A 24,052-nucleotide genomic window follows, 5' to 3' on the forward strand; every position below is an offset into this window, starting at 1 on the left:
ATCTCACTTCTGTGGACCGCAAAGCTGCCCGCCAGAGGAAGTCTGTAAAAGAAGACACGCCCATTGTCAGACCGTGGCACACATTCACCATCAGAATTCATTCATTTTAAATCAGTCAACACAGTTACGCAGGATCGTATAAATACTTACATTTATCCCAAATATAGAAGTGATTGTTTCCCCCAGTCACAAGTGACGTAAATTTGATAGGTCATGAATGGGTTCTATCCCATAAGCCTCGAGGTCACCATGCTGGCCATTACCGCTGGGCACTGGACTCTGGTTCCAGCGGAGGGATGACCTCAGATTGCTAGGTTAGATGAACAGAAGTCACGCAAAGAGACTTCAATCGGAAGGAACATTGCTGCACCAAGGTTTTTATGAGGCAGCATTAGGTACGGGCAGAATACTTAAAGGGTACTTTCCAAATAAGTGAACGAAATGCCTGATTTCTGTTTTAAGACGTTTATTAAAAAATAAAGAATACAAAAAACTTTACATAAAAAATGTTGATCAAAAAAAAAAAACACAAAACAAAAAATAACACAGTACTTCCTTCTGATAATACCAATTAAGATAACATCGTTGTAAGCCAGGTGACCATTTTGTTTTTGGTTGTCGTGAAATGATGTACCATGATGGCTAGCCTGGTATGCTTTTGTCAAGAATGTTTTAAAGAAAGCAGCAGAAGCTGATTTAAAAGCCTGCATGGAGGCAGAGAAAGCATCATTGCATCTATTGTTTTATATTCACCTTAATTCCATACAGTGATTTCTCAAATGCGCTTAAATCCTTAAAAAAAAAAAAAAAAAAAAAAACTTTGACCAAGCCAGTAATAAAAAAATCACAAATGTGAAACGGAAGCCATTTTTTCTGCAAAATATGACTGCTGGTAACATCCATCTGAAATGGCTACAAGCGTTACAGTTTGTGATTTTGCTATTTTTGGGAAAGACACCATTTTGATTCAATACCGCCTTAGTTATACCTCATAATAGCTTGTACTTACATCACAATATAACCAGTGGTGCTTGTAGCACATTTTAAGCACTATTCCAAAATGGAATGTTAAGAAATATCGTCATCAACAGACCTGCTTCCGTATTTGGTTGTGGCCAAAGGTGTGGTTTAGCGATAAGCCTTAATAAACAGCAGGGGTGGCTCAGTCCTAATGAGCTTTACCTTAAATATGTTCAGCCATCTGTGTGGATAACACATAGTCAAATCGCTCTAAGATTGCACACTCCTTGGTGATGTTCACTGAAATTAGAAAAACTAGGGCTTGAAAAAAGAAAAAAGAAAAACAAAAAGCTTTCAACTTGCATATTATTCTTGTTCTTACATCGCTGCAGGTCATCTTTGGAGACGACAATGCTTCTACGATTGGGTTTAAGGTTACATTATCCTTGCATCAAAATGGCATCAAGCAGTGGCCATCACCAGAAGGAAATATAAGGAAAACACACTTGCATAGTAATACCTGTATGCATCTGTAACATTTTCAGTGACAGCCATACCGAAACAATACTGAAACAGAAAATAACACCTCAGGCAACGCATACAGTAACGGAAGTACTTGGTAATAATTTCTGATTCGACGGTGTTGCTCTTAATAGAACGAACGCATACCGTTACAGATTCCTGAATGGAATCAAAATAATTCCCTTTCTCCTAAGTCCGTTTAAACTGGGCACCCGCGGCAGTGTGGGGTACCTTGCATATACACAGGTTACATAAATTCACAAAGTCCATTCCTAATCTGCTTTGCCTTCATTCGACCTTCCCCTTCCTCCATCCCCCCGCCCCCCTTTTTCATTTAAAATGAGAACAAGAAAATGAAATAAAATACAGAAACAAACCGAAGTCCAGGGGAAAAACGTTCTGATGCTTTTTACTCCAAAGGAAGCTCCTTGACACCCGAAATGATCTGAGAATTATGGAAGGGAATTATCAATCCAACCTGTCCGGGAATATTTCAGGAGGCTAAAAAGGAGCACGAGCAATAAAAATCCAGAGTTTTTCCTTGGCCAAAACACTGATTGAATATTAATCAGATAACTCAGCGTTGGCCCTGGCAGCCGAGATACATTCTCTCTCTCTTCCGAGCACGCACATATACATTCGCGCACACGCTCACACACGCACATTCTCAGAGACACGCACACGTGAACGCTCTTACACACACTCTCGCTCGCACACACACGCACATTTTTAGACACGTGTGCGCACGCACGTGCTCTCACACACGCGCGCGCGCGCACACACACCAAAAGAAAGTGATTTAAAAAGGAAACTCGAGCCTCGGTTGGGTGCGTCGGTAAAAGCAGGAGGAGAGACGTCGCACAGAGCGTCCGAGCTGAGAGCTCCACCTGCTGGGGAAAGCGGGGAGCGCTGGGCGGGTCCGGCGGCTCGGCGCTGCTCTTCAGGGGGAGTCAGTGTAATGCAACAGGCTTTCCTCGACACTCACAAATACAGTCCACTTAAAAACAGACTTGCAAACGATGCAATCTGGGAAAGGATTTGTAAACTTTAAACAAAATAAAAACACTACAAAAATAACTTAAAAAAACAAACTAAAATAAAAAGGAAAAATGCTTGACACATCCATAACAAAAATTAAATAACCTTATTTTTGGAAGAAAAAAAAAAAAGTTATTGCACAAATGAGTAACAGTTTGTTCCTTTTGCACACTTGAAAAAGTTAAGTAACAGTATGGGTATGAAAATGGAGGCAGCTTTGCTGCAAAACGGAGACAGTGTCATCATAAGAAAGGAGGAAGAAAAAAAAATTAAAAGCTACTGCCTCAAACTTAACCCCGCCAAAAAAGATTTTTCCCAGAGGTCACTTCAGAACTCTCCAGAAACTCACCGAATGGCAACACTCCCAATTTTCGACGGAGTATCGGCGTGAGGCGAAAAACTCAAGCAGAGGGAAAATAAAAGAAAATAAAACATAAGAAATTGTAACAAAAAAAAAAACAAAAACATTTACATCAGGACAAGTTGTCACAGATCGATAAGCACAGTACGATAACGACCTGTAAGACGGGCTCTGGAGCCGCGCTACAGGAAACATGCAAAGGTATCGGCCGCAGAGTGGTGCTGGCCACTCGCAGCACTGGATGCTGGTCTGCTTCCTCTGTCAAGCGTCGGTTGGTTTTTTTTTTTTTTTCTTTTTAAAAAGGGCGGGGCCTGGGGTGGGGAGGAGGGGCCTGGGGATGACGGACAGCTTCAGCTTATCTGCTGCTGAGGGTGACGGGCAGGTTCTCGCGGCTGTGCTTCCTGCGGCGCCAGGTGCTGCGGTTGAACTGCAGGTGGGCGCGGCTCCCTTGCATGGGGCTGTGCAGGCCGGCGGGGCTGTGAGGTCCCTTCACCGGGTACTTGGGCCCGTTGTGAATCTGGGGGACAGCAAGGACCGGCTATTTACACCTTTTCTTCCACCCCCACGCTAAAGACAACCTGGTCAAGTCCAAACTGACTTTACAACCACTGGTCAACAAAAGACAACTGATTTTAAAGTGCTGAGGTCAAAAGGTATAATAGATATACCTCTCAACCCAAATGTACAGAGTCACCTGTGCAAATACAGTGCATGCACTGTGTAAAATGAAATAAGTCTATCTGAACAAGAATTTGTGTCATATATTTAGATCTTATTTCTATTTCTATTTTTTTTTTTTGCTAAATAAGACAAAGTCTACCAATAATGCAAGTTTTACTCATTTCAAGATTTTCCAACGGGGGAAAACAATTTCACCTTCAAGCAAAATGTAAATTAAAACATACTAACATGTTCTACTATTGAGACCAGCAAACCTTACTGAAACTGTCTTTAAAAACACTTCTACTAAACAGTGATGACTGCTGATGAAACCTGTCTGGGGGAGACTGTGGTGACCCAGAGAGCAAAACCCAATCGATCCAGAGAATCTCATTCCCTCACGATATCCTCCCTGAGTAACAACGCAGATCCGCAGGGCTTTGTTTACTCCCGCGTCCAGCGTCAGATCCACCCGGGGACGTCTGCTCTGTATTTAATGTTAACGTGCTCTTTTAATGCCACGTTTATTACCCCCGCTGCTGCTAATTTTACACCCAGCGATCCTGCCTACCTATCGGTCACGGCTTTTCTGCAACTTTTTTATGCTTCACATTTACACTTCAGTTCTTTGATGAGTTTACCCGCTGGAGATAATAAAGTTATCCAGTCTGTGTGCACTTTGCTGGCTGATTTTAAAGAGCAGCAGCAGGTGCCAGCCTCCTGCGGTGAGCTGCCTCTTAAGACTTTTCGCTCACATTTTGAAATGTCCTTGGAAGAAGGAACGCGCTGCTGATACCGAGCGCTGGTATGAAAACGAGGAGGTCTCATCGCCCTTATCACATTTTCATTTTTGCAGTTCCTCTGAACTTCAGAGTGTGTATTTTGAAAATGTCAGCCGTTGCAGAGAGAACAGAGAACAGTGAGCAGAGTTGGTAAATTCATTTTCTACCAACAGCATGACCAGGCACAGGATTATTTGAAAAGCCCAGTATGACATCACCATTTCTCGCCTATCAATGATTGTGAAGGACAGCCTACAAATCAAAACAAAACAACTTGGACAATAACTTGCCCCTCTGAAAGTCTGAACGAGTCGAGAGTCATTAATCACACAAAAGGAGCGGGAGCTTCACTTATTGCTTTGGGGGGGAAGTGGGATATTATATTACATTTGACGACACAATGAAGGGAGCGGCAGCAGACTGGAACATCTCAGCGGGGGAGACGCCTACCTTGTGGTGCAGGTGGGAGCTGGGCAGAGGGCTGGGAGACGCAGGAGGGGCAGCCGGGGAGGGCATGTGGAGGAAAGGGGATGGCCCCTCTATGCAGACCTGTCTGCCGGGCAGGGAATGGACGCCCATGTTCCCCGGCAGGGACAGCCTGGCCTGCGGGAGGAAAGGAGTGCATGTTAACCACTCGCCAAAACCACAGCCTTACATGACAGAGGTCAAACGCACGGTCGCGATCTCGAGCGGCGATGGCAGAATCTCGCGGGCGGCGGTCAAATGTTTGGCATCGTTTAGAGTTCAAAAAACAAGCCCAGAATCAATTATCAATACCTTCAGGTATAACTGAACAGGGTCCTCCAGAGAGGAATTAGTTAATTTTCCATAAAAGGACGCGGCTGGTTTTCAGTACAGAAAGAGGCGCTGTCGTGCTCGTACCTGGGAGCAGGAAGACATGATGAGCGCCCCGTTCAGGCTGGGCTTCCCGGGGGGGATCTGCAGTGCGGGTGCCAGGGCAGCCAGTGCGTGTGCTGGGATCTGGAAAGGGGGAATGTTCGGAGCTGCGCAGGGAGTCGAATCGGAGTCCTATGCATAGAAAAAATAAATTAAGGAAAAAAAAAAAAAAGTACCCAATTTAACGAATAAGACGAGACACGTAAAAACCTGAACTAGTCAACTCCGGTCCTGAGGGGAAGGAAAGATGTCCATTTTCAATAAAAACCAGAGATTCATAAAGGGGGGGGGGGGAATGGGGGGAGTTAACTGGGTCAACAAACAATGAAGACTGAAGAATTAGGCACCTAAATTTTCTGGAAGCAAGACGAACACTGTGCCTCTCAAGGACCAGGGCTGAGTAGCAAGCGTACAGGCAATTTTAAAATGACGCAGGTGGAAATTTTAACTGGGATTCTTCTTTAAAATGCATTAATCCACCAGAGAAAACCTGTGCTTGCTATTGGACACTGAAGAATATTACGAACTCCTCTGCCTATACAGTCACATGCTACAGTAGTACAGAGGGGTGCACAGGGGGCGGTTCTTACGATGTCACTTCCTGAGAGGGAGGAGACTGAGGAGGCGGAGGAGTGCTGCTGGGGGCTGGAGAGGGACATGGGGGAGTCGGCGCTGTGGGGGGAGACGGAGTCCCGCTGCCGCTCGTCTGCAGCGAGGCCGGCCAGCCCGCTGGGGTCCATCTGCTCGCCCCCGTCCTTCAGCACCGGGCCTGCGGGAGTGAGCGCGCTCAGTTTAATGCCTGTGTCCTCAAGTGGGTTCAGTCATACCCTCCATCGTTTTTCAAACACTGACACCATTTCACTCGTTCAGAAACGGACTTTCTCAAGCAATTAAAACGGCCGATGTCACACAGGTGCTGATCTGAAAGAACACGACTGAGGCTGATCGAGAGCTCTCGAAAAACGATCTTGAGATTCAGAATCTTGAAATTTCATGCGACGACGAGGCGTATTAAAGCGGCGATCCTTCCTACGATGTTCGCTGAGGTTTATGCAAGTGCACATAGTAGAAGGTTTGCAGCAGATCTGAGAGCTCTAGTTAGAATTCCAAAGATAGAAGCCGAACACCCACACACACCCGCTGGGGGTGACTTACCGCAGCTCTCCATCTGGGCGCTCTGCCTGCCTCCCCACTTCTTTATGATCCACTCCCTGTAGTCGATGACTTCCTGGGTAACTTTTATAATGCGGCCCAAAGTGCTGCGGGGACAGAGAGAGGCACAGAATTACAAACCCAGAATCGACGACCTGGAGTCAATGACAGCGCACAGACGGATCCGTGAGAACGAAACTTGCGCGTTCCCAAATATATTTTCAACATGCAATCGATCCCTGAGTTTTACATTACTGTCCTGTCTGGAGCGTCTCATTGAAATTGCTCACTGAGATCTCCATCTCCGGCGGTCTCCCATACACACGCAGCCAGCTGTGGCTACTGCGGGCGGCCCTGAAGCAGAGCTGCGCAGTCGCTGCGCTGGCGGACCTGAAGCAGAGCTGCGCAGTCGCTGCGCTGGCGGACCGCGCGTCTTCAGCAGACCTCAGAAGAGCGATCGACCCGAGGAGTTCACACGCAACCATGCGGCAATGCTGTGGTTTCCTGTGCAAGAGGCTAAATCAGAGGAATTTCACTTCACGGGTCAGTGGCCAACCTGTCGGTGTCTTTGTTGGGGTAGGAGCGGGCCAGGGGAGAAACCGCGTGGCCGAGCACGATGTAGGCGTAGTCAAAGACCTGCTTCACCTGCATGGCACCGTAGGAGCTCCGACCAACATCATTTCCTATGGAGGGAAAGAAAGGACTTGAGAAGGCAAACGTGCAAAGGTGCATCTGTATGCTGAAGCGGCAGCACTTCGGTGGATCAAGCCACAAATGGGAAGAAGCGACTGGCGAGGGGGATGGGGGGGGGCCTACATCTGTAAATCACAGAATATATTCTATACACACACAATGATATGGTGCAATGCTTGAGGGATCGACGAACAATATCGGTGTAAACAAATTCGCTCAAGCGGCAAAGTCATTAAACACATGGATAATTGCAAACACTCGGGTTTGCCCTCATCGATTTAAAAAAAACAAAAAAAAAAAACATTTCTGTATGGGTTTTTCTTTTCTTTTTTTTTTTTTTTCAAGCTACTGACGTGCATTCCATTTCAGTCCCGACAAAAACACAGTGGCTCAAGCCCTTCAGAAAAATCGCTACGCAACCATCTACTGGAGGCTATTTTTGGGCCTCTTCAGAAATGGAACCTACTTCACTTTTCAGAAAGTAGTACACCGAATTCAAGACCAAACCTGTTGATGCAGTTCGAGGTCAAACAGCAGAATTTACATTTACATTTACATTTTTAGACTCTCTTATTCAGAACAAATGACAGAGCGTACATTCTTAACATAGCCCACATTCAGCTAGATATTTATTCAAACAATTTGGGTCAATTGCTTTGCTTAAGGGTACAACAAGAGTGCTCCACCTGGAAATCAAACCTACAAGCACAACTGCTAGTCCCGTTCCCAACCTGCTATGCTATACTGCCACCTGTTGAGGAAACAGGGTTCTCCAGGCTTCTACAGACCAATCAGTACACACATAGGACCACACAAATTTATGAGTGCCACCATTGTGGACGAGTAGTCAAAGCTCAAACATTTAGGCTATATCTTTGAATAAAGACTGTTACAGAATCATCAACATTTGGGCAGCCTACACTGCTCACAGCCAAGAACCCCACAGCCCCCCCACCCCCACCCCACCTCAAAGACTGCAATTTCCTGATGCTCCATACAACCTGTCCTCTACTGCTCAGATGGACTGATAACTGACTTGACCATGTCTTGTGCCTACGGACCTACACCCTGAGCCAGCCAGAGGAAAATGGGCTCCCCCACTCGAGTCTGGTTCTTCCTCAGGTTTCTCCCTACATGCCATCGGTTATGTCTTGCCACTGTCACCATTGTCTTGCTTTGTGAGGGTTTAGGCCAGGGTTTACCGTGAAGCACACTGACAAATTATTTATAAAATCCGCCATACAAATAAAATTTGATTTGATTTTGTCTACAACATGCAGTCCATGTTCATTGTTGCCAAGCAACAGATGAATTTGTGCACTTTTGAACACACACACATCAAAAATAAAATGAAAGTGTTGCCATAACATTCTACCTGGCAAGAGAGGATCCTCGATGCACAGCATGGATGGCCGGTAGCCATTGGTCATGGCTTTCATGATCTCTTCTTTGGCAATGTAACCGCCTCCGTTCTTGATGCGGATTCCCGTTTTCAAGTAGTTAAAGTGCCTCCCGTACAGCTCGAAGAACTCAATGAGCAGGATTCCAAGATTAACGTTGGGGTTTCGGGCGTCAATTCTTGGGTGCAGCTACGTCGACGGAGGCATGTAAAAACACAGAGTGGTTAGCCTGCTGTACGTTACATCGGCTTAGGGCCTACAGTTGACATTTAGCATACTGACAACCCAGGATTTTTGAACAATGGCACAAGCCTGAAGTTTCCTCAACAAGATTCTACTAGAAATAATGTACCCCATGCTGACATAGAGCTTTGCATGTTAGGGCTTGCTCCTTATGAAAACATTAACTTAGTATAGTGTGTACGAAACTCCCTTTTGAGCTGGCACAGAAGTTGTTTATATAAAAGGGCAAAAAAAAAGAAAAAAAAATAGTAGTACTGCCAGATTTTGGCTTCCATCATCATCTGCTCAGCCACAATAGTGAACATAATGTGAGATGGTTAGGTCATTGCACACACCCACAGCAATGTAGAAAAACGGGGGGAAAGGGGGAAAAACGAGCACGCCCATTAACACAACAGCAGCTCTTACCTGTAAGAAGCTAATGACCATCAAAATGAGACTGTAGGAACTGATGCCGCCGGTGAAGACCTCATTCAGATCCCTCTGGAGGAGGAACTGCTTCAGCACGAAAATTAAGTAAGGCAGGACGGTATACCTCTGTCAAGAACAAGACGAATCAGTAAGCAAACTTGCTTTTACCCACCACCACATACTAAACACTACGCTACCACACATTAACTACAGTCACAGGGCCTCCACTGGCATTTAGAAATGTGACAGAAACTTGAGATGATTTCAAAGTTTGAAATGAAAGCTGAGCAAATTAAGCTCTGAAACAAAACCTCCAAGCGACGGAAACAGCAAAATCCATGCAAATATATGGAAAACAAGGCATACTGAAACATTCCATAGAGCATGTCCTCATTTAAATTCCTAAAATGTTACCCTCCTTCTTAAAAAAATGTTCATAGTAAGGATTGCTCTGGTTCTCAGTTACTTTGATGAAACTCACTTGACAAGACGTGCAGGTGAGAATCTTTTCCAAAAATAATTCCTTTAGCAAAACACACCAAGTGAGAGCCAAGGAGCTTCTGAATGACTAATCAGAAATAACTCCAGGGTTTCAGAGCATGTATATACAAGTGACAAGACTTATGTTGTCTCAAAAAAGTTTCATCAAGAAATTTTCAAGCACCCCTATAGCAACTAATAAATTAGCTTTAATGTCCACTTGACTGAAGAAGCATGAAGTGTCTGCACTTACAATAACTCGAGAACATTACAGACAATAGAACAATGTAACCACTCAAATCAACCAAGAATTTCATTTCACCAAGAACGCAAGCTCAGAATACCAGGCAAAGATTTTACAGATTATAATTAGCATTTACATTATTCCAGGAATGACGACATTACATGCATGCCTTTTGTTTGGAAGAGGAATGAGGTTTATTAGTACTATGAATGCAAACCTTCACGTAATCCTTGATAAAGCGAGCAGCTTTCACCCCGGTCTCCACGTTAAAACTGATGTCCACCTTGACTTCAGTTTCTTGGTCAGTCAGTTTTATTATTGGTACCTAAAGAGGAGGAGGTCAGATTTTACTTCCTGAAAACAGACCTTTCATAATCAGACTACATGGATTACTCAATTTCCTGGCACATTACTCATTGGAAAGGACATTCATTTATATAGCTTAAATGAAGTTAAGTACAATGATCAAGGACAACAGCGGTGTCTTGCATGCATTTTGGACCTGCAACCTACTGGTACAGCAACAAGGCCTCTCAGGCACCACCATACCTTTCTACATTTAATAACACTGACCAATGTCTAGAGATCACACACCAATTTGAGCCTTAGCTCAAAAGCAATCCAGTGGCAGCTCCATAGCCTGCATAAGGAAAGCTTCACTTCCATTTTCAGCAGGGGTGGGGAGTTGGGCAGGAGAAGATCCTCTTTCAGTGCAATTTGGGCCAATGTTGGTCAATTTACTTCTCAAATCTTCAAATAACAACAAGCACTGACTTTCATTTGATAACGAGAGGCGTGTTCACACAAGCATTCCTATAGGGAGCCTTTACAAGAACATGGGTAAACCCCGATTTTCAGGCGAGGTGTGAAATGACAAACTCACCGTAGCTTTGTCAAGTACTTTAATGGAGTAAGGCTCAGCCACATTGTGTTTCCGCAGGGCTTGTTCCAACTGCTGCAGTGGGGGACGCTCCCATTTTCCAAAGACCACCAGGTCAATGTCGCTGCGATAAGAAATGCACTCATGAACGCTCACCCACACCCCACCAGAATGTTCCCAATATGCTTTATTTCAGACTTGGATCTGCAGCAAACATATTTTCACAGCACATAAATGGACTGTTGACTTCTCACTTGAACCAGTTCTAATGTTTTTTGATTACCGACATGCTTTTCTTTACCTTGTGGGGAGATAGAGCCCTGTACTGAAGCTGCCAAATATCTGGACCTGAAAAAGGGTGGGGAAAAAAAACAAAAACAATTATGAGTGCGTGGAACACAATGCTCACATTTACAGAAACAATTCCTTTGAAAATGACATCAACAGGGTTCTCACCCAGCTTTTCATACTTGCAATCTTCACAATCTATGTCCGGCATCAAGACCTTTGAGATTTTGTCTTAAAACATCAGTGAAAAGGTGCCCCGGCATTCCTGCCATTCTCTGGGCTTTTTATGAGATTTCACTTTCCTTAAGGACTTCAGGCCAGAGGGAACTCTTAAAATGAGGTAAAAGCTCATCAGGGCACAGAGTGTTTGCCCTGGAATATTTTGTTTGTAACAGAGCAAAACACTAGCAAAAGATGATCCCAATTTCATTTTCAAATGTGCAACAGATTCCACCGGACTGGAAAAAGAAAGAGGATGCCAAAGATTCTGGAAACAATATTGAAATTTTCAATGTCAGGATTCTGTGCTCCAAATAAATCCCTGAAGTGCACATTGTCCAGATTTTCACCTGTTAATGTACACTTTACAACTAATGAAATCATAAAGAACGAGCACATAAATACCACGCAGGTGCCTCTGTGCTAGTCATGTCAAAGTCACTGTTCTTCCTGCATCAGAACTGCTGATGAGGTAGTGGTAATATTTGGTATTATTTACATTACCAATGATAAGTGATCTACAACCCAAAAACAAAATAAAAAAACAGCATAGGATACATTATCTGAGTTTGAAAAATGTCGCTTTTTAATGTGTTATGTGATCTGCAGTACTGAACCAACACCATGATTATGCGCTCAGTAATAACGGCCCAACACTATGCTCACATGCTCTGTTGAGGGATCTGTACTGAATCTGCAGCAGTCGTGCACTCCATGGGTTCAGTTGCAATGAACCAGCGCCATGCTGGAGTGCTCAGTTCGTGTGCGCCATAATGATGCAATACTGCACTGGTGCACTCCATCACGGGTTCTGCAGCACTGACCCAATACTGTACTGGTGTGCTCTGTCAGGGATTCTGCAGCACTGACCCAATACTGTACTGGTGTGCTCTGTCAGGAGTTCTGCAGCACTGACCCAATACTGTACTGGTGTGCTCTGTCAGGGGTTCTGCAGCGCTGACCCAATACTGTACTGGTGTGCTCTGTCAGGGGTTCTGCAGCGCTGACCTAATACTGTACTGGTGTGCTCTGTCAGGGGTTCTGCAGCACTGACCCAATACTGTACTGGTGTGCTCTGTCAGGGGTTCTGCAGCACTGACCCAATACTGTACTGGTAGCTCTGTCAGGGGTTCTGCAGCACTGACCCAATACTGTACTGGTGTGCTCTGTCAGGGGTTCTGCAGCACTGACCCAATACTGTACTGGTGCACTCCATCAGGGGTTCTGCAGCACTGACCCAATACTGTACTGGTGTGCTCTGTCAGGGGTTCTGCAGCACTGACCCAATACTGTACTGCTGTGCCCTGCTAGGGGTTATGTACTCACGTTTGCTGAGGGCCACAGCTCTTTGATGACGGTCTCTATCCTGTTCACCACCTCCTTCCGCATGGCGGCTTCCTCAGGCCGGGGGGACATGAATTCATAGAAATCCACTATCTCCTCATGGAGCCTGGACAGACAGACAGACAGAAAGAAAGACCGACCGCATACAGGCTGTGAGTAACACACGCATTTCAGAAGTCAGGCTGAAAACTCTTGTGGAATCTCAGAACAAAGTGCTCCTGTAATTAGCAAATTAGAACTCAGCTACAAATGCACATTTGATGCTTCTGCCCAGTCAAAACGCAGATAAGATTAAACCTTGCATCAACTGCCTTTTCTAAATATTCATTACAACTTTGACTCCTCACTAGACATACCAGAGGACTGACAGCAACACTGGACAGCACGAAAAGACCCAGTACATGTTTTTATTTATTTACTTTTTTTTTTTTTTTACATATACAGTAAAAGCAAGAACATCCAAGAAAAATGTGGTTCATTTTGTAGTACTGCCATTGCTTCTGCTCCTCTCTGCTCATCTTGTATGCACTAAGATGCTTATCTGATACAAGGAAAACTAGAAAGGCCAGGATAAAAGATAACATTCATAATGTTAAATGTCAAGAACTCGCAGAAACGTGTTGAAACGGGTTGCGTCACATGTTCAGCATCACATATGACCATTTAGCAGTGTTTCTTTTTAACGAGAATTCCATGTTCCACAAAGGAAGAGTTGTGCAGTCCTACAACATTACTGAAGCAGGGGAGCTGCTTTTGCAGTGGTTTGTTATGTTGTTCAATTTCCTCTCTTGCCTTTATAAGACTTGAATATCAGAGAACATCTCACAGCAATTTAAATATGACAAAGAAACATAAGTGCACTGTGGAATTAAGGGAAACTTCACCCCTTGAAGCATAAGGTACAGTAATGACAATTCTTCAAATGGCCAACCCATCAAATTGTCTCCAAATGAAACTAAGAAAAAGAAATAACACACAGCTTAGTTATGAAAGTTTACAGTGGGAATAAACTACATCTACTATAGAAACTGGGTTGTAGCTTGCATTTGTGTGTAAATATGCACACTTATTTATCCACAAATCAACTTAACATGACTAGGTCAGGAGACAAATGAAAGCTGGAACACATGCCTATGAAATATAGCCTCTGCTCCACGAAATGGCAAACAATTTTCTCAGAAAGGAGGTCATAATGCCAGCTTTGCATGGGAAGTGTCAGGGAAAAAAAGACACTCAAGTATGCTGCTTGTTGTATGCTTAGTAATATTCAAACTTCAGGAGACTACATAAAATAAGCACTGGATACAAGCAAAATTATTCCACCCCCACACTGAAAAGTCAGAACTCAAGCCAGCCTAACTTTTAAATTTAACATACACGCTACTTTAAGCACAGGGAGCAGAACAACAGAGAATCTGTTGACAATCATTGATATTTGTTGGAAACAACTTTTGTTCTACTCTGCACCAATGTGTTCATATTAAATGCATTTCACAAAACATTGGTTGTTCAAAGCTTTAAGCACGTGTATATTATACAAAAAATTATAAATATTGTTTAAAATGCCATTCCTAAAGTTTTCAATATCTAACATTTACACCCTTTTAGCACGGTTAGCAGCAACGTCTGCTTTTCGATTTAGTTGCACAACACCTCCAAAATGGGTGGAAGTTGAAACGAGGTAAATCTTTAAAATACTTCAAGTCATGTATAATTGCACAACACTCCTAAAATACTACATTTACGCTAGTTCAAGAGCCTCTCAGGCCATTTCAGACTTCTTATAAAAGTATATAAAAGCCAAACTGCAGTTGCATATCTATGCATGACAACCGGCGGAGCAAATGAACAAGTTACTTTTCCCACGAGCCCCAAATTCTCTCAGAAAATTCCCAGATGGGTGCAACTTACATTACAAATATCACAAGTTCATGCAACAGATGCGGCGCTTCCTGTTCAAACCCTCTGAAAAACTGGTGGAATGGATGCTTTCGAAGACACACACTTCATTATAAGCCACGCATATTCAAGATAATATTCTAGACAATATGAACCGGCTGGGTTTATTACCGTATGGAACTACGGTATTCGTACCATAGACTGCATTAAAATTCTGACCTAGTTTTTGGACAAGTTATGTTGAACGAGACAAGTTCAAGTTTTTAGTGAAGGAGATACACGTACAACCGTTGAAATCAATACAGCAAATAGACACGATACTACTGTCAGATGCATTAACGACCTTCTACTTAAACGAAATTATACAATACATGCTGATGTGAAGTTGTTAGGTAGGCTACGCAGCTAAAATCTGACATGCTAACCGTCCGAGAATTGAGAGCTGGCCAAATTCCCCCTCCCCCTCCTCGGGCTGTCAGATGGCTTGCAAGCAGACTAGCTCAGGAGAATCAAATCAAAACTGCTCCGCTAGCGTCTTGCAATTCAACAAGGCCTAGAAAGCGACTTAGCCACTTTACCATCGTATAATGTGGACATTATTGGACAGTCATATAACGGATTGATAAACAACCACGTTAACAGTTTACCCAAATTACGCACTTCATACACTTTCATACATATTCAATGCAAGCCAATTATGTGGCTATGTCAGATAACGTTAGCTACAGCTAACGCAGACTACAGGCCTCAGGTGGATATACACTACACGAGACTCCATTTTATGTAGCTAACGTTAGCTAAAGAAGAGTTAAATAAAGGACACTTGATAATCATAATAAATGAAATTAAAACACTATGGAAGCCTGCTATTTTAGTTGCATTTTTGTGCATATTTTAGTTGCATTTTTGTCCACATTCATTCTAGCTAGCTAAAAAAACTAATTAGCAAGTCTGAAGCGTAAAATTTTGCTACCTGGGTGCAAATGACTCATATTTCTGCAGATGTTAGCTCGGTAACCATCTACCAACTCGGTTAGAAAAATAAGAATCAATTAGTAACGTTATTCCTCTGCCATCTGCAATTTTAGCCAACGATAGCTAACGTTAAATTAGCTAACGTTAAATTAGGTAAAATAGCTGTCCATCTGTAACTAACGTTAGCTACGTTGCTTGCAAAAAGTGAATGATAGACATTGGAGTTGGCTTTAATTGGTTAACTTTGCTCTTATAAATATTACGATAAGTAAATTCACTTTGAACCTTTAAATACAACATGCAGTGGTAGCTAGCCATCTACCGCTTAATGAACGTTCAAATAAGGCTTGTCTGAATTCACTAGCCACGCCCACTAACTGTACCCCTAATGAATATTTACAAGACATTCGGAAAGATATTCTGTTATACCAACTTAATAATGAACATCAATACAAAGTTATGATTTCAATACTTTTATCTGGCTAGCAAGCTACCTTCCTGCCAGGTTACACCCATGGTGGGAAATGAACACCAGCCAAATGCTGGTAAATTTAAATATGTAGCTGGTAAATTCGTCTAATCTACCAGCCACTTTGGCAGGTAACCACCCATCACTTGTCGATCCTGTTCTATTTTAAATATCTAGTTGTTTTGTAAAACAGTGGAATTGGCTGGTGAATTTCAGCTTTCACCAGCCACTGTGGCCCGTGGACTAAACAAGTTAGTTATCTGCGACATAGCGATAGTAAATCCAGTTCCAGCATTTGAGCACCATTCTCTAGAACCTCTTATCCAGTTCCCAAGTACCGTCCTATCCAGCCACTCGGAATCGACCACTCGATCAAATAGACAAGTAGCTGGCAAGCAAAAAACGTTTCCCTCATGGCAGTGACTCACTTCGGCATTACCTAAAAAGCAAGCCAAGTTAAGTCCACGCTGGGAAGTTAAAACTTTGCAAGCTACACCAACCACAGCCAAATACACGCCCACTGGATTTAGCTACAGAACTTAAAAAGACAATCCAATCAACCAAAAACGATGCCCTACAAAAAGCTAGTTACACAAATATTACTTAGGTACACGTTAAACAAAAGTACCAAAGTTAACCATCACAAACCCTTCACATCACCTTCAAAATATGTCCTCGCCCGCAATTTAAAATTCTTCTAAGTTTCTAATTGGATGGCAGCAAGCCAAATTTGCAAAGTAGCTAGTTTTCAAAAAGAATGATTAAATAGCTATGGCTAAGACCCAACTTAAAATAATACCACAAGCAGGAACTTCTACAGAAAGGACATCTGCAGAAGGCGAGTTTTTACAAATATAAAACAAATACAATATTTTAATCCTTCTCACCCATTAATCCCTGGATTGTACTTCCTCGTTTTCCAAGGAGTTCCAGAGCAGACATAGTTGCCATTACTACAGTTGGATAGCAGATAGTTGATCCCATAGGTGCTCGCCTTGTTGTCACTTTTCCTACGGCCTGGGTGGTGATTATGATGGTTCACGATTGCAGTGGGGTGAAAACTGTGACGCTTGTTGTAATTTTGCTGGAAATTGTATTGGTGTTGCTCTTGATGCAGATTGTGGTGGTGGTGGTTGATATTGAACATGCTGTCACTGAAACTAAATATACTGGCACCTCCGGCGTTTTTGTTCATGTTTCCAGTGGCATTACTACCACTGCCATTAGTCCTTCCCGAGGAGCAGTTAGGAGCCGGGCTTTCCGTTACGGATTCCACAGAGGACGAGGACGACACCGAACTCGTTTTTTGTAGACTTTTTCCCTCTCCCACACCTACCTTTACCGTAACTCCGTGAGCAAACGGAGAAGCGAGAGGGTTCTGTGCGCTGCCGTTGGGTAACGTTACACTGAAAGAAGAATTTGCAGTGCTGTTTCTAGAGCTGCCTGCATGGCTACTGCTTCTGCTAGCAGCCGCGGCTGCTACATTTTTGAAAACGCTCGAGTCCACTGCCGGAGAGTTGACACAGAGGTGCTGGTGGGGGTGATGGTAGTGGTGGTGATGGTGATGATGGTGAAGAGGCTGATGATGACTGGAGTTTGTCCTGACTGCCTGAGAGGTCTCCCAAATATGCATCCATAAGGCATTCGCAGGTCCTTTCTGCTCGGGCTGAATCCAAGCTACCCTCGGATCCATTCAACAAAAATTTTAAACAACCCCTTTACGCGAATCCTTTTGCCGGTTAAAATACCCTCGTTAATGGACCTTGATAGTTCGCAAATAATCCCGTTTAAAAATAGAGAAACAGTAAGTGCTAAAAGCCCAAATCGAACGGGGACCACTGGCTAGTCCTCATACAAGCAAGCTAGCTCTAAATTGTGAAACAGTACAGCGATCCAATATGGCGTATTCTCTTGAACCCGAAAACAAGCTGCGCATGTCCATTGGATTTTAAACTATCGCCCTGAACACACCCCCGTCTCGAAAAGCGAGCACGCGCAGTGATCATCTACAACGATTGCCCCACCCTTCTCTACATGAGGGCAGTGGCACACAGCTCATTTTCTAATGTAATATTTAAAAAAATCTACACACTATTAAAATAACTTAACGCGGATTTATATCCATTAAATAGTATTAGAATATGAGACAAAATCAACTGTAGGCTACAGTAAATCCACACAGAAAACCACGTCTAAAGCCAAAATTATCATTGGGCATTTTATGTCGATAGAATGATAAGAAGACGAACTACAATTTAAAGCAAACACATGAAAAACGTGTTACACAACACGATGGCAGTGAAAATAAAAAGCAAAGACTGGATCAAAGCAGAAAAATGACAATATTACCAATAGTAGAGACAACGAAACAGCATACACAACATGGTATGAAGATGATACAGCTAGCATGAAACAAGTGTGGAGTATAAATGAGAACAAACCAGATGTTTTCAAAACGGCCTAAAACAACGAGATAAAACAGAAGTGTTCATAGAGTGAAGGAAATTAATTATTTTTTGATATCTTGACCGGGTGGGGGACTGTTTGGGCGAGATGCTAAATAAAGAGCCAGATTCAATGGGAGTGCCACTTTGACCAAGGTGATCCAGGGTAGGCCTACAGAATGATAGGCCTATCCTGGAGCATCTATTGTTGGTCCAGAGCAGGTCTACAGATCATTCTGGTCAAGAGCTAATTCATCCAGAGTGCATTATCATAGGAAGTTCAGCAGTTCCCATTGGGCATTGGCTGTATACATTAATTCCAAAATTGAAATTTATACTAATTAAATAATTTATAAAAAATATAAGTGAAAGACTACAAATTAACTTCCAGGATTAAAAAAAAAAAAAAAAAACCCATTTCATCCCTGTTTATTGGGACAATAAAAGGTAATGATAATAATTTCCCAGATTTGATAATTAATAATCATTTCAATAATTGCAAAAACTACACCAGAAGTAATAGATAGATGACTAAACATTAAACCATGGCTAAGGTGCAACTACAAAACAAAAATGGAATTGTAAATCATGCATGTTAATGCAAAGCAGGATAAGCTCCTAATATAATAATACATTTAACAGTGCTTTGAGTGTGCAGGCATCAATATATATATATTTTTTTACTCTGGTGGAATATGATACAAAAGTTAATTTCTATTATGTTTTATTATAGTTACTGTTTTTCATTTATTTCAAGCTGAGCTCTTATTTACCCCGCCCATACTCACCCATATTGGCTGGCCTCCATTTTCCATTGATCCCTCCAACTGTTTCACAATGAATTACCAAGATAAGGTTAGGAGGGCAATGTATTTTATTGCTTGCCAAAAAAAGCCACTATGTACAGAAACCAGAATTCATAGGATGTGAAATACTGAAATACTGAGACTATCTAAGGAATTGGAAATGGGAAGGAATGGGATTGATGTTCTGGCCCAAATGGAATGCACCATGTTCATTCAGAAGTTCAGAGAAAAAAAGAAAAAGCTTCAGATCACTAGTTTCTAGACCCTATTATGTTGGATAAAAATACTGTATGTGCTTATTGTATATTTCTGCTTCTTATGTTTTATTCAGAGATATATAATAAAAACTGGAATATAAAATTTGTGTAAAAAGTGCAGTCAGTCATAAAATTGGGCATTATTTATCATAACTATGAAGTTATACTTTTTTGTCTACCATTTGGGGCATACACTTTCCAAGCAGGCCCGGTTTTATAAATTTAGACAAGAAAAGATAACTAAGGTAGAGTACCTTTCTGAGGCATATAACATCTCTATCGTGATTATAATCTATAATCTCATCATGGGTCCAGCACCCAAGCCATTGTACCACAATTTATAATTTTCAAATGAAATCCAAAAAAATTAACTTTGAGTCCCAATTTTTTTTTGCCTTGCTATAATAGTAAAACACCTTTCTACTCTATAAATGTTTTTCAGTATTAAAAATTAAAACTGTAGTAATACTTCGAAGCTAATCATGTTGCAGATCTATATCAGATTGATTTATAGGCATAATGTCTCTTGGAAGCAGGCCTCAACCAAATCCAGTACTCTATTTCTGAAAATGCATTGCAAACTGCAGAGGATGATAAGAAAACCAGTTGTCTTTGTTTTCTACAGAAAGGACTTTGTGAGACATGTTCTGCACACACACAATTACAAAGGCAGCAACATTGGTGAGTCAGATTAATCTGAGTGCCAATTAACAGTATGTGTCAGATATAAAAGAGGTCTGACAATCAGCACTTCGCCATGTGAGTTTCCAAAACAACAAGACAACTAAAAGAGTTCCAAATAGGCTGAATTGCTGATGTACTGGTAACAGAAACAGCCAAATAATTTAAAGTGGCAAGGGGAACAGTTTCAAAAATTATGAAATATGCAAAACACAAACAAACTGCATTGGCAAAGAAGAAAAAGTGATTGCAATTTGAAGCTCACTATCAGGGAGAGGTGGACACTGAACAGGACAGTTGCTAAACACATGAAGACTATGCCTGAAAATGACCACAGAATTGAATGAACTCGTCTGTGACCAACAAAAATTGTACGTTGGGATCTTCACAAAGCTGGTATTCATGGCGGCGTCATCATTCAGAAGCTGCTTGTATCCAAGGCTAATGTGCATAGATCTTTAAACCGCCTGAAACTCACTTAAAATCCACGTCTTTTTGTTAGAATCCTGCCTGTCTTAAACAAACCTCGTTATCTCCAAAATTATACACAGTACAGACATGATTCAAAGCTTAACATAAATAGTCTCTTTGTACCAAAACGACCAAATCCACTCTATAAACAGAAAGAGCACATTTATTATGCAAAACAACAAAGAAATCCAAAAATCGCTTTGTATTTTCTTTATTCTGTAGAGATTATATGTACTTCTGATACTGAATGAAACCAGATTTATTTTTCTAATCGCACCACAGGATGTGTACAACACCAAGATAAAAGTTTGGAGTGGACCGAACAAAGCAGTAAAATTTCACATGCATTTTCCCAAAGTTGGCTTCAAATGTCACTGAAACCTCTCCAAATGGCACCAAACCTCTCCAAATTAGAATATTATGTATATCTTTTTTTACCCAGCCATATTCCACTTCCAGATGGCTAATTCTATTTAGGGTGGTACACTCTGGAACCCCATAGAACAAAATGTTTCTATTTGTTTTACTCGTTCTCTCTTTTTGACTAAGCCCTGTATTTCAGTCCAATGGTGTCCTTCTGAAGAGCTTCTTTGTACAAAATGTGTTCATAATGGTGCCTTATCAAACAAACTAAATTCACTTAGAAACAGTCAAACCACTTGATTTTACCTTGTTGTGCCCTCTGCCCTGCACTCAGTGGTTCGGCTGGCTCTGTAAATCAGGATGGTAAGCAGTAGGCTGCTGTAATTTGCATATGCATGAAACAAGGCACAGCGTCCCAGCACCGCTTTTATTCATTATCAAAGCTTACAGTGGAATTTCACAGGGAAGTGTGAAGTGAGGGAACTCATGTCTTTCACCTACAGCCACAGACACCATTCAGACACTAATACAGATCTCATCCTGATCACAACACTGCGAGAGCCCACAAGGAGGAAAATTATGAAAATACATAATCAAATGATAAACGATTTACAATAATATAGTACCCTTATCACTACTGCAGTGTTTTTTTATGCAAGCATTTGCTGATAAGCAAATAAAGCTCAGATAAACTATTGATCAAGCATACACTTTAAGATTCCACTCCTGTGCAATGCGAAATGCAAAATCAAAGTGATTGGTTATGCAGCAGGATAACTAAGACATCAGTTCAGCTAGAAGAAAGCCGTAAACTACGTTTGAAGCTATGTAAACGACCCTAGAAAAGACGACCCTGTAAGGTTACTGTAACATATACAAGGTTTCCTAGCAGGGGTAAAAGTCTCGAAGGGTCAATTTGTTAAGGTAATAGATCACTGTTTATAAGGTAAGTTGATTTTTTTTGTTGAAAAATGACACTTTTTGCATTTGAAATTCTATTTACATACATAGAAATGCTCATTTTTCAAATGCTCCTGAAAACGCATTCAAAAATAGAAATAACTCATAATGAATAATGACTTCTGCTAGGCTGTACAATGACCAGACTGATTGCTTAAGCCTCAGAGGGGGATTTTAGTGAATACAATCACTGTAGTATTAGCAGTTATTTGACTTACTGTGGATAGTAATTGAATTATAATCAAATACCATAATCATCAGTCTGGTGTGTCAGTATCATCCGTCCTTTGGGGAAGGGGACTGTCTTGTAATTTCTTTTGTTATCTCTAGTAGTTTCACCAATCGAGACAGGGTTTTTTTGCATTGCAGTGCGAAGAGTCTAAGCTTTACAGTAGCGTAAGTGTTACAGCTGTGCATCTTGAATCAGTGACCAATAAAAGCAATAATTTAACGCAATGCTGTTTTTAGATGCTGGTGTCCAACTGGGGCTATAAGAAAATAACCTGCACAAAACCTGGATCCCTGAGTAATGGACTCGTGCTCTGATGAGTCACATTTGTAGTTTTCCAACTTTGTACGGGTTTACATTTGGAAAAGCTGAAAGAAGTCTTCAACCCGCAATGATGTTGCCAACTGTTAAATTTAATTGTGAATGGATCTGTAATGGTATGGGCAGCCATCTTGTGGGAGTCATTGTGTCCGACAGTTGCTCTGAATGGTTGTATAATAGGCAAGGAATATGAAACCATTTTACAACCCAGTTCCCCGATGATGTTCATATATTCCAATATGATAATGCCCCAACACAAATTGAATACAAACATATTCAAGAGTGGTTTCATGAAAACTAAGATGAAGTCAAACACTTTCCAAGTCCTCCATAATCACAGACTCTATGGGACATTCTAGAGAACAGAGTCAAAAAAGATTTTCACGTACTACATCCCCCAAAGTACTCGAGGCCTTGCTTTGTGAACAATGGTCCAATATCCCACAATACACTGTTTGGAAATTATATGACAGCATTCCATTATATTGTCCAGTGTGTGTGTGTGTGTGTGTGTGTGTGTGTGTGTGTGTGTAAAGAACAAAAAATAATAACATAAGTAAAAAATCTTGCAGAAATCCTCAATATTCACAATCATATTTAGGTCAGGTCGGTTCACTTGTTCTGTGCACACAACTCAGTATAACAGGACACCTGTGTATAGTAGTGCTAAGGAAACATGTTTTTTTTAGAAACGTTGTATACTAGGTCATGTTATATATTAGGTCAGATTTTGACACCTTGTAATTAGTGCATGGAATAGCTTATCAGGAGTGATGAAACATTAGGCAGCATAAAGACCATAATGATACAGGATGAAATCAGAGCATACTTTGATATAATTTCATCACAGATGGATATTTATAGCAAGGAAGGGCTCTCTCGGCATAGAGGATGGAAAATATTGAACAGGCCTGTTCCAACATCTGTGACTACTTTTCTTACATTTTTGTCCCCTTGAGATAAAAGACCATTATTGTTGTTCATTCACAATTAATTGTGCCCGTGCTTATGATGTTAACTCTGTAAAGGACACTTTGCACACATATTTAAGTTAACAGTAATTCATTTAATAAATTTTTTTCTACATTACCAAATTGAAATCACATATCTTGTAAATAAACTATTTTGTCTTCAGATTTTCTGTCACACTCAAGTCTTATCAGTTGTCATCTGTCATCTGAAAACAATATGGCCATGTTTGAGAATGTTCATTATGGGGTGCACGCTTTAAACATGTTGCTATGGAATCATCACAAATGACATTTAAGCTGTACAGCCTGCTCCCTGACAACTCTGTTTTATTAGCCTCAGATGTCTGATCCTATTGTTTACAGTCTCTGGTCCGATCGCTTGCTCAGAACAGTTCAGCAGTGAGTAATCTGCTGACAATGTCCTTACAGTCACAAAGAGTCAACCTCAGCCGTGTGCCTTGGGGTGCTGAACTTAACTTTCTAACTGCTATGTCTCCCTCTGTCTGTGCAAATACTCAGTTGAAAAGCACAAGTTAATCTCAGGGAAATGAGAAATAAGAATGTGCTGTTATTCAGGCGCAAGTGGACAAGGTAGCACAAGAGGCAATTGTGTCCCTCCCTTACTCACTGTG

The 24,052-nt window shown here is 41.7% G+C and overlaps 1 protein-coding gene across 1 annotated transcript; it reads right to left on the reverse strand.

Moving 5' to 3' along the window:
* Nucleotides 1-470: 470 nt before the first annotated feature.
* tent4a (terminal nucleotidyltransferase 4A) lies at nt 471-17,848 on the reverse strand. Its single transcript, XM_035431337.1, has 13 exons — nt 16,805-17,848; nt 12,557-12,680; nt 11,025-11,071; nt 10,727-10,847; nt 10,061-10,168; nt 9,117-9,245; nt 8,441-8,654; nt 6,929-7,055; nt 6,376-6,479; nt 5,811-5,989; nt 5,206-5,352; nt 4,774-4,926; nt 471-3,398 (listed from the first exon to the last, which is right to left on the reverse strand). The coding sequence occupies exons 1-13, from the start codon at nt 17,608-17,610 to the stop codon at nt 3,237-3,239; spliced, it is 2,421 nt and encodes an 806-aa protein (XP_035287228.1). The 5' UTR covers nt 17,611-17,848; the 3' UTR covers nt 471-3,236.
* Between the last annotated feature and the right edge of the window lie 6,204 nt (nt 17,849-24,052).

This window comes from Anguilla anguilla, chromosome 8, assembly GCF_013347855.1.
Source record: "Anguilla anguilla isolate fAngAng1 chromosome 8, fAngAng1.pri, whole genome shotgun sequence".
Lineage (NCBI taxonomy): Eukaryota > Metazoa > Chordata > Actinopteri > Anguilliformes > Anguillidae > Anguilla > Anguilla anguilla.

What these genes read in the sequence shown, in the direction of transcription:
- tent4a (XM_035431337.1), bottom strand. Translation starts at nt 17,610, where the DNA reads ATGGATCCGAGGGTAGCTTGGATTCAGCCCGAGCAGAAAGGACCTGCG. An exon ending in TACAATCCAGGGATTAATGG is followed by an intron (nt 12,681 to 16,804) that starts GTGAGAAGGATT and finishes CTGTCTGTCCAG; the next exon opens with GCTCCATGAGGAGATAGTGG. An exon ending in GGGCTCTATCTCCCCACAAG is followed by an intron (nt 10,848 to 11,024) that starts GTAAAGAAAAGC and finishes TTCTTATCGCAG; the next exon opens with CGACATTGACCTGGTGGTCT.